At 41.7% G+C, this 12289-nt stretch overlaps 1 protein-coding gene across 1 annotated transcript in view; it reads right to left on the bottom strand.

Annotated features, from left to right (window-relative positions):
- The window catches only part of LOC124139810, a 50784-nt gene extending 38754 nt beyond the window's left edge, over positions 1 to 12030 (bottom strand). The window contains exon 1 of the mRNA XM_046507143.2: positions 11803 to 12030. Coding sequence (XP_046363099.1) covers positions 11803 to 12019 — 217 coding nt within the window. The 5' untranslated portion in view covers positions 12020 to 12030. The remainder of the gene's footprint in view (positions 1 to 11802) is intronic.
- Between the last annotated feature and the right edge of the window lie 259 nt (positions 12031 to 12289).

The following is a 12289-nucleotide window of genomic DNA, read 5'->3' as shown; positions in this document are numbered from 1 at the left end:
TCCTTCAAAACACATAACCTTTTTTCTTTTTCTTCAGCCCCGGCTTTAATTTTCATTAATTGGAGTAGTCCATTATGACCATGAGGTAACAGTAAGTTGAGCTGCTGTTCACACTACCAAACATTGTGTTATTTCAAGCTATCTAAGGGGTGGAAAATTTGATGTCTACAATTTCATAGTGTTTGAAATAAGGTGTACATAAATAACTCCGATGGAGGCTACGTGTGCAGCTTTCTAAAAGCACATTTCAAATTAAACATATGGAAAGAATGTTAAAACTTTCTCACTGTTCACTAAAATATAATAACTGTACAGATGTAGGTGATTTTAAAACAGAACAATGAAATTAGCAGTGTAATAAAGCATTTTTATATAATAAAAGACCATACGTAAGATCCGCCGACGTCAGGAGGAGTTAATTAAAAGGGCACTGATCTAACGCAATTCCCCGGGACTGGTTGTTGCCTTTGTTATTGTTTTTTCCCAGTGAATACCCGGATGTATAGCTGAAATCTAGACTTGTTCGCGACCTCTGCTGCGCTATTCGTAAGCGCATTAATCAATGGGTATTAATAAGGGCGTATGGTCACATTGATCAACAAAATTAAATACAGTTTTCGAGATAATAAGGAAATGTAGGTATCTTTGTGGGTAGCATCGGTAATGGTGACGAAGTTTTGATAAGTCACTTGCTTGGTAATTTTGCGATTTTTGTTTACACTATTTCGACTTGCAACACAAAGTAAATATTTCACCTGAGCATTGCTTTTTTATAGTGTGTATATTTTTTTACTGTCAAAATGTGTAACAAATTTATTAAACGTCTAAATATTCAGTTATTTTACAAAGTGACTGAAAAACATTTCCATCTGTATTATTATGATAACGAATTCCAAACATTTTGATGTTTAATGTCATCACCAAGAGACTGAAAATGTTACGTTGAAAAGTACATGTCTATGTTGTTTGGCTTCTCATCCTACATAATAATCTGTTGTGGTGTTTTTAGGACCGTTGGATCGTCTTAATCAATTTTAGTCAATCTGGACAGATTTTTCAGTCAAAATGCCTGAAATATTTACACATTTTATAAATTGCCTGAGAGAATCAGATTTTACAAATTGACGGTAATATATACACGCTTACAAAGGATACTTGTGAAAACAACGTCTATCGCGCATTGAAGAATTTCCCAACCAAGATGTAGAGGAACAAGAACTAATCGGTTCAAATGAATGAAAACAAAATGCAAATACCATAATTACAACCTACCAAATTTATGTGTATAAATTTTAGGCAGCTTCCTTGTTCGAGGAATGTATCCGTGAATATCCATGCACACAAAGGAACAATATCCTACTCGTCTGCAGCTGTACAAAGAAACTTATTCGATGTCACGTGTCTCTGTAACAATCAAATATTTTAAAAGATATATATCGTTTCGTGTTCGTTTCTCAACTGATCACTTAGATTGTTTCAGGTGTTTCACATAGGTGTCAAGTCTCAAGGGTCGGCTGAGAAAGCCCACGTGACAACTATTTTCATAACGTCCACGGTTCCTAAAAAATCCATTGAGTGATAGATAACAATGAGCAATCAATCAACGTATTATCAGTTAACCCTTTGAACAAAGTATGTTGTTTTTACATCGGCACTTCACGCCATGATGTGAGTGTATTCCCTTTGTTTTAGTAAACCTAGACATGTAAACACTCACTTTTGACATATCCACTGTGCAAGAAAACAGTGATTAATCAATCAACGTATTTTCTGTTAATCCTTTGATGGCTAGGAACGATCCGTTGATTTACAAAAAAAAGAAGTAAATCAACTGATCATTCATCTCTTGCTGGGATGCCACGTGCATATTACATAACACACATTTCATCTCACTTCAAACCTGGATTTAGATTGAATAATTACCCCAGACACAATAAATGCCAAATGGGAACCTTTGTCAGGTAATCTAAGTGGTGCTGCCACTAATTGTACCTGTAATAAATTCATTAACTGAGCATCAAGTGAATGACGACAAATACACAAGTGTAGGGTTATACGAGAAAACGTGGATGGTCTCTGATGACAACAAGGGAGTAGTAATCGTATAATCGACGCAATCGGAAATCCGAAAATGCTTTCACTGCAAGGATACTTTTGTTAGTATTAAACTATAACCATCTCGGGTATTTCCAAATGACGACATCCGATGAGCTCCGTCGTTCTTTTTGTCTGTTTGTTTAGGCTGGAGAAATTAATTAACATGCGCCCTTTGTCGAAATTTTTATAGATCACAGTTAACCAATCAGTGTTTATGCAAAAATGCGTAAAACAAATATTGCCTCCAGCCTCCAAGTTAATTTAGCTGTCCTTGCAGACGGTAGCCCAGTCTCTGGTCACGCTCAGTTGCGTTGCGTATCATCCGGGTACTCACGGGGGAAAAACAATAACAAAGGCAACAACCAGTCCGGGGAAATGCGTTAGATCAGTGCCCCTTTAAGTATCCTGCCCGGATGGGTCCTATGCTCAGAGGGGATACGCTTAATGTTTGCTGTATACATAAAACACAAAAAGAAGATTTCTGTGCACTTTGGAAACATATTATCAAAATATAGATATTTTGGATAAATGAAGTTCTAAAGAAACCTATTGAAGTGGTTTGCACTACAGCAAAGGCCCTGAACGTCGTGGAGCTTTTGTCCTCAAAGGCTTTTTAGAAATGGTTACAATGCATTTCTCCAATCACACAGATCAGTTTTTGACACACTCACTTACATCATCACAAAATAGAAACAGGCAACTACTGACCCATTAGACTCCCTTTTTTATTTTTTTATTAACAAAACGCAGCCATTAGGAAAGAATGTTCCAGAAAGGTTACCTAGCCTGTATTTTCCCCTCTACCAAGTGTGGAAGATGTCGTTGATGCCATATAGGCGACAGTCATGTCAATTTTTTGTGTGTCCTTGATTCTGCTTGTGGCGTTTGGCAAATGCCACTCTATCCAGATACAAAACACAGGTCGGCCTTCATTACACCCAATGATGATTTTGAATAGATTCACATTTTAATTACCTCATTTCGTCATTCCTCAGGTTTGGCCTCCTATACCGCAAATTTGTAGCAAACTTTTCTGGCATCGCCTCCCATCTATACAGCCTTCTGAAAAGGATGCGTCTTTCGAATGGCCCAACAATTGCCAACAGGCAATCGAAAATCTAAAGCAAGCCTTTAAAGAAGACCCCATCCTTGCATATCCTGCCCAAAACAAACCCTTCAACCTCACAATTGATGCATCATAAACTACAATATGGTACACAATAGGCCAACTTGATTGCAAGGGCATAACTTGTAATGATGTTGATAAGTCATGTCCTTGGATAATACAAGAATCTAGCTTGACATTGGTCCTGTTCTGTTTTTAGGAACAAACAAAGTTGGTTGATAACGGATTTCTTTGCTCGTCGGGTTAGGTTACTGCAATAAACTATTTTTATTTAAGTATACATTTATGTTGTTAGTATTTTTTGTCCAAGAAAGGGTAAGCGGTGCATTCAGTGGCTTGCCAGATATGGCCTTTTGGAATGGAAGATTTGAATGATTATTCATAAACACATTGTCTCGCATGGGGATGTCTCTGTCAAAGATTTTGGCTTTGCTCACGAAATACTCTGTATTGATAAGAAAGGCCATATTGCGGTCGTGACTTATTATTGAGGCTGAGTTATTTTTTTCAAGCAAATGAAGGCAAGCAAAATTAGGAGCTGTGTTTTTTTTCAAACCCAGCGTGTCCAAATTTCAGTTTGGTAACGTTTCTCTTGTTCGTCAGTGTACATCAAAATTTATTTATGTCCACCATCCACAATCTTAGTACTGGAAAATAACATGCCTCCAGCAGTTGTTAGTACAAACATGTCAAGTTGTCCAAGGTACTGTCAATTTGAAGAAAACAGCACACTGGGGCGAACAACTCATCAGTCAACTCCTCACGATTATACCAGTATAGTTCCCCTCATCAGTTTCAGATCTCAACATCTGACATATTTCCTATAACTGCTACATGCGACAGTGTAAAGAGCTTCCATATATGCTCGTTTTCACAAAAGTGGCTGGGAAGATAGTAAGTTAAAAATTCGAATCAATAACAACACAAAGAGCGACGAACATGCTCACAAGGATACCCATTGTTGATAGAGGCCGGGCATACCTCGCGACATAGAGGAAGATACGTCAGGGGAATATGTCACGTGGTATGTGAAGATAATAAATTGTTATTCACATGTTTATCTCTTTATTCGTGACACGAACAATGCATGTCACCCATAACACAGTTGAATAAAGGTTAAAGTCGAAATGAAAGCATCCATGGAATACTTCAAAAGCCTGTGTACTGAGTCCCCTGCATCTGCAATGGCACACTGCATCAGCCGTCACGTGCTGGCCTGAGTAGCTTGCCTACTTTGCCTCTGTGTCACGGGTAGAAGGGCGATGAAACCAGTGCTTATAGCATGGAACAGGCTACATACTGAATGTGCCTCACGCAGGACATCTAGCAGTATTCAAGTACCAAACACACATACAGCAATGTACTGAAGCTACTAACTGCAGCGTCCTCCTTATGCCTGTATACTGGTCAACTACACAATGTAACTATAACATACATGCATACATGTATCAGCTATGTTTCGTTTCTAAATGAGCAGGGAAACGTTTCTGTGCATCATTGACTATCATGGGAAATAATAAACACAAACAAAGGACGATTTGGCAACATAGCGATACATTGATGTCCATAAAGCATGAATTCAACACATATCCTGTGTACATTCATCTCAGCCTGAAAGTAGCGTAGGGTCGATTGTCAGGTCACAAATCAGTATCGGGTATGTCTACCATTTGCAGTGACACAGAGTTAACAGCTGCGCCACATTGAAGACACAAGATCGGCGTAAACGACGTTTCATTTCATACTACACATGTTCGATGAGCGATAGTTCTGGTGAAACGGCAGGCCTAGCGAATTGGCATTTAATACATCTTACAGCGCCAATAGAATATTCTAGATGTGTATCATTATATTAGCGCCGTGAGATGTAAATTTACTCGTTGTTGATCCTCGTGACATGACGGTCAACTTCCCCTCTTGTTCTGCGCATGCCTACGGTAGACAGTTGCGGTCTGTGTGTTTTAGTGCTGCCGTTTCCATGTTTTCGACAGCGTGCTCTCAGATTTATTATGCTGTTTCTTAGATTTTGTTACGCTTTCATTGTTTTCTGCTGCCGAATCGCTGTGTATTGTGGACATGTGACAATTTTTTGTTGCAGTCAGTCAGGTTTCATAGGCAGGCCTGAGTCTGAAACCGATTCCGCAGGTGAACCCGGATATGATTATGCTGACGTTATCCGTGGACGTCCAGAACGTGGTCGGTCCCTGATGTTGCTAGTGTGTTGGTACTGACCCCACCGTGACTGTATGGAGTTACACCTAGCAACAAGGGTCCACGCATTCCAACTGCACGCAGCCGCTTATTTGTAAGCACGCAATGACGGGGATGCACAATTTCAGGGTCATCATGGGTAATCAGGACAAAGTCTTTGTACCTGTGATGAATCATGCATTGAAATCACACTACTCGACTTCGAAGTAAACCCATGGCAACTCTATTTTAAAGTTTTACTACTACTACTACTACTACTACTACTACTACTGCTACTACTACTACTACTACTACTACTACTACTACTACTACTACTTATGCTTAATTTTGCAAAGTTTGGTTCAGTGAAGTACATAACATGAAGTGCCTGTCTGAGTTGTATCAGCCAGGAAACGCTCACTAGCATAGGACGTTGTGTGCCGAATGTTATTTGCAAATGGATCGCAGCAGGAATATAGAGAGTCAAGTGTCCACTTAAGATTTCCAACATACACTGCCTACGCAAGAGCATGATGACTGGTCTCTGAATGGAACACGTTCCCAAACACATTAATAATTTATTATTGTACTATAATATATCCAGTTTAATTTGTAGACGATTCGTTCCTGGAATTTATTTGATAACAGACAATATTCCACAGCTCATGAAGTGAACATTAAACACATCTTATATCATCTAAAACTTGATACCAATAGAGAGGAAAGAGTTTTACCGACTCTTATCGAGATGTTTATTGATCTAAACTGCACATGTTGCGTCCGGGACTTTGACATAAAGCTTGCATGCCGAGGTTTGTTTATCTGGCGAATGCATGCCCAAGTAGGAGTACCTCAACTCACCCAAACACTTACTACCCATATATAACGTATACTCTCAACCACATCTGTATTTGAATAAGGTGGTTACCTTCAGTCAAGAAATGGAAGTAGACATGCCCCCTAAATACTGTCGCCAGTTTTATGCTTAAACTAACATATCAAAATCGCAATATAACATTGAATGAAGCTAACACATCGGTCATCAATAAGATAGTTTTGTAATAATCAGATTATTACCCACGTCAATGTGTTCGTGGTGTGTCAAATGAATTACTATGGACATCGAGCTGTTTACTTAGTGCAAAAACACATGCAGGAAGTCTGAGTGAGTGAGTTGAGTTTAACGCCGCTTTGAACAGTATTCCAGTTACACACGGCGTGTCAGCTTCATGTGGAGGAAAGCCTGAAGTTATGGAGGTCTGAGGCGTTTACCTCGGGTATGGTTCTGACAAACCTCAAACATAATCACAGCGAACCAGGAATCGAACCCACAATCATAGGTTTCTGGCGTGCCCGAGGAACGCAACTCTGCACAGCGAAAAGCGGCGACTTTGACGACTTTGTCTGTCAATCAGTAATCAAAACACCTGGTCCAGGGACATGTTAATAACGTTATGGAAACCGCACGACTAGGTCCTCTCTTGTGGATACTGTTGTGCTTGCCCATGCGGATATTCAGGGTATGGCGAAAACGTTCATGCACAAAAGAAACATGGCAGGTGAAGCAGGACATGAAATCACTCGAAACACGCCATTTGATAACATTGACTTGTCAGCTAACAGGGTGTGGGCACATTCCACCAGTAGGTTTAATATAGAATGGGCACGGGTCACTGGACATGCTTCTGAAAGCAAGCAACACTTATAGTGCACGTATAGGAAGGTAAATATAGGTATCGACGCACCTTCCGTTGAAAAACACAGGGGGTGATGAAATAGACATGTCACAATTAATACTGTACAAGTATTAATACTTTATCGCTTGCTGTGAATATTATCATCACGTGTTGCAAAGAGTACCAATGATTTTAAACCCACTCAATCATATACACTTCCGTCAACACAGTTCCCACGTTACCAAGCAGTAGATTACCTATGTAAAACGACACAAAGGGCTTTTTAGACATGAAAATAGTAGTTGACGAGGTACAAGGAAGTCAAAAGTATCGTATTTCCGCACAGCACATTCAGTCTTGGACGTATTTGAATTTGGGTATATTCACATTTCGACATGCACATGACTCCAACTTCATGTATTCTTAAAGATGGCGGGTAACGGGCAGTGGTTGGTAACTGAGAGTGGCGGGTAACGGGCAGTGGTTGGTAACTAAGAGTGGCGGGTAACGGGCAGTGGTTGGTAACTGAGAGTGGCGGGTAACGGGCAGTGGTTGGTAACTGAGAGCGGCGGGTAACGAGCAGTGGTTGGTAACTGAGAGTGGCGGGTAACGGGCAGTGGTTGGTAACTAAGAGCGGCGTGTAACGGGCAGTGGTTGGTAACTGAGAGTGGCGGGTAATGGGCAGTGGTTGGTAACTAAGAGCGGCGGGTAACGGGCAGTGGTTGGTAACTGAGAGTGGTAGGTAACGGGCAGTGGTTGGTAACTGAGAGTGGCGGGTAACGGGCAGTGGTTGGTAACTGAGAGTGGCGGGTAATGGGAAGTGGTTGGTAACTGAGAGTGGCGGGTAACGGGCAGTGGTTGGTAACCGAGAGTGGCGGGTAACGGGCAGTGGTTGGTAACTGATAGTGGTGGGTAACGGGCAGTGGTTGGTAACTGAGAGTGGTGGGTAACGGGCAGTGGTTGGTAACTGATAGTGGCGGGTAACGGGCAGTGGTTGGTAACTGAGAGTTGCGGGTAATGGGAAGTGGTTGGTAACTGAGAGTGGTGGGTAACGGGCAGTGGTTGGTAACTGAGAGTGGTGGGTAACGGGCAGTGGTTGGTGACAGAGTAGCGGGTAACGGGCAGTGGTTGGTAACTGAGAGTTGCGGGTAATGGGAAGTGGTTGGTAACTGAGAGTGGCAGGTTATGGGCAGTGGTCGGTGGATGAGATAATGGGCTTTGGTTCTAGAATTGTCGATGACTATCAAGTGTTGTCACAGATATATATTTTTGTGCACAGTAGACACACCAGCCCTTGTTACCTCACCGTGGGTGAGGACAAACAAACAAACAAACAAACAAACAGTGTATCTCTGTCATCACAAATTCTGCATTCAAGTCGTCATAAGAAGCGGATTAGTCTTTGTAATACGTACTCGTATCGTGCTTTACAATAACTAAAAACTAATAACTATTTGAATATCTTAAAACAATCAAAATCACCCCTAAAACGAAAAGTAACAGGCATGTTAGAGACGTCTACATATGGATTTAGTGAATAGCCGTACAGTGCGGCGATCATTGAATGGACGCACTCACGTCTCCCCGTAACACCTGTGCTTGACGCTACCGACAACAGTACACATAGATGCAGTGACATTTACATGTAGACAGGTATATGGATATACACACTGACAAATACAAATAATCTGTTGTAGACATGTTGATGGGCACACCTATAGACACAAAAGACGGCTGCAGCGATAGACACATATAGACGGCTGCAGCGATATACACATATAGACGGTTGCAATGATAAACACAGGTAGACAAGTACAGTGTTAGACACAGGTAGACGAATACAGTGTTAGACACAGGTAGACGAATACAGTATTAGACACAGGTAGACGAATACAGTGTTAGACACAGGTAGAGGAGTACAGTGTTAGACAAAGGTAGAGGAGTACAGTGTTAGACACAGGTAGAGGAGTACAGTGTTAGACACAGGTAGACGAATACAGTGTTAGACACAGGTAGACGAGTACAGTTTTCGACACAGGTAGACGAGTACAGTTTTCGACACATGTAGACGAGTTCAGTGTTAGAGACAGGTATATTGTACAGTGTTAGACACATGTAGACGAGTACAGTGTTCGACACATGTAGACGAGTAGTGTGTTAGACACAGGTAGACGAATACAGCGTTAGACACAGGTAGACATGTACACTGTTAGAGACAGGCACACGTGTACAGTGTAAGACACAGATAGAGGAGTACAGTGTTAGACACAGGTAGACGAGTACAGTGTTCGACACACGTAGACGAGTACAGTGTTCGACACAGGTAGACATGTACAGTGTTTAGACACAGGTAGATGAGTTCAGTGTTAGAGACAGGTAGAGGAGTACGGTGTTAGACACAGGTAGACGACTACAGTGTTCGACACAGGTAGACATGTACACTGTTAGAGACAGGCACACGTGTACAGTGTTAGACACAGATAGAGGAGTACAGTGTTCGACACAGGTAGACGAGTACAGTGTTCGACACACGTAGACGAGTACAGTGTTCGACACAGGTAGACATGTACAGTGTTTAGGCACAGGTAGATGAGTTCAGTGTTAGAGACAGGTAGACGTGTACAGTGTTAGACACAGGTAGACGAACACAGTGATAGACACAGGTAGAGGAGTACAGTGTTAGACACAGGTAGACGTGTACAGTGTTAGACACAGGTGAGTACACTGACATAGAGATTACTACATAAGCAGATCTGTCAGATAGCTGTAAGATAGATGGTATCTGACGGACATGAGGGCAGTAATCTGGTTCTTACACACCACGAGCATCAAATTCCATTTCTCATGATCGCCGTGGCGCATCTGGCTTACTGTTTACTGCAGTAAGTAGTGTACTACTCGGATCACTGACATACACTTTAGATGGGCACACTGACACACACTATAGATGTGTACACTGACATACACTATAGATGTGTACACTGACATACACTATAGATGTGTACACTGACATACACTATAGATGAGTACACTGACATACACTTTAGATGGGCACACTGACATACACTACAGATGAGTACACTGACATACACTACAGATGGGTACACTGACACACACTATAGATGAGTACACTGAGATACACTATAGATGTGTACACTGACACACACTTAAGATGGGCACACTGACACACACTATAGATGAGTACACTGACATACACTACAGATGGGCACACTGACATACACTACAGATGAGTACACTGACATACACTACAGATGGGCACACTGACATACACTACAGATGTGTACACTGACATACACTATAGATGGGCACACTGACACACACTATAGATGAGTAAACTGACATACACTACAGATGGGCACACTGACATACACTACAGATGTGTACACTGACATACACTACAGATGTGTACACTGACATACACTATAGATGGGCACACTGACATACACTACAGATGAGTACACTGACATACACTATAGATGGTTACGCTGATATACACTATAGATGGGTACACTGACATATACAATAGATGGGTACGCTGACACACACATTTAGATGGTACACTTACATACACTATAGATGGGTACACTGACACACACGTGTAGATGGGCACACTGACACACACGTGTAGATGAGTACACTGACACACACGTGTAGATGGGTACACTTACACACACGTGTAGATTGGTACACTGACACACACGTGTAGATGGGTACACTGACACACACGTGTAGATTGGTACACTGACACACACGTGTAGATGGGTACACTGACATACACATATAGATGGTTACGCTGATATACACTATAGGTGGGTACACTGACATATACAATAGATGGGTACACTGACATACACTATAGCTGGTACGCTGTCACACACATATTGATAGTACACTGACATACACTATAGATGAGTACACTGACATACACTACAGATGGGCACACTGACATACACTACAGATGTGTACACTGACATACACGTATATATGGGTACAGTGACACACACGTATAGATGGGTACACTGACACACACGTATAGATGGGTACACTGACACACACGTATAGATGGATACACTGACATACTCCGTTGATGGGTACAGTGACACACACGTATAGATGGGTACAGTGACACACACGTATAGGTGGGTACCCTGACACACACGTATAGATGGGTACACTGACACACACGTGTAGATGGGTACACTGACATATACAATAGATGGGTACGCTGACACACACATTTAGATGGTACACTTACATACACTATAGATGGGTACACTGACATACACTATAGATGGGTACACTAACACATACGTATAGATGGGTACACTGACACATACGTATAGATGGGTACGCTGACACACATATAGATGGTTACGCTGATATACACTCTAGATGGGTACACAATGGGTTTACAATAGATGGGTACACTGACATATACGTACTGACAGGTAGCTGTCGTGACTGATTCATTTAGACGGGTACACGGATGAAGACGTGTACACGGGTGGGTAAACTGAAAGACACGTATTGATAGATTCACAGATAGACCTACGTAGATGGGTACATTTGCAGACGGGTTAACAGACAAATACATGACATACCAAGACGAGTGCCCCAATCATAGATGAGCCTTTTCCCCCGCCTTACAGAATGTCACATTGTACTGTTAGCCAGTGTAAAAGTACAACTTACCCTTTGTATGTGGCTTCAAGTCTCTCTCAACACTGTCTTCGTCCACAGTTGAAAGCCTTCTGTCGTCTTCACTAAGAGATGACAGGCGTCTGCCAGCTCGAACAGACCTGTCCACAGGTCCAGTAACGACACTCATCTTCACCCAGACACTCAGTGTCAGAGAGACCTCAACTACCCTACCCAGGAGGATCAGGAAATTAACCGTTAAATAACGCATTGAGGGCGCTCTTCGAATAGACCAAGGGAGGACAGTTATGCGGGAGTCGCCTACAGACGTGGGCCTATTCTCCAAATGTTTTGTCTGTTTTCTAACACTCTCCTCACGAAAGCCATATTTCCAGTAATGAATCAAATCCATACCTTGACCCTGCTCATAAATGTGTAAATTTTCTCGAGCATACTTAGCAATCTGTCATATTTCTGTGGCATAGCCTGGGGTAACGTTCTTATAATCTGACCCGTAAAAAACTATCGAATACATTGTATA

The sequence above is a fragment of the Haliotis rufescens genome, unplaced genomic scaffold (assembly GCF_023055435.1).
Source record: "Haliotis rufescens isolate VD_foot unplaced genomic scaffold, xgHalRufe1.0.p SCAF_7, whole genome shotgun sequence".
Lineage (NCBI taxonomy): Eukaryota > Metazoa > Mollusca > Gastropoda > Lepetellida > Haliotidae > Haliotis > Haliotis rufescens.
The sequence above is the reverse complement of the archived record's forward strand: the minus strand, read 5'-3'. Positions and strand labels throughout refer to the sequence as shown.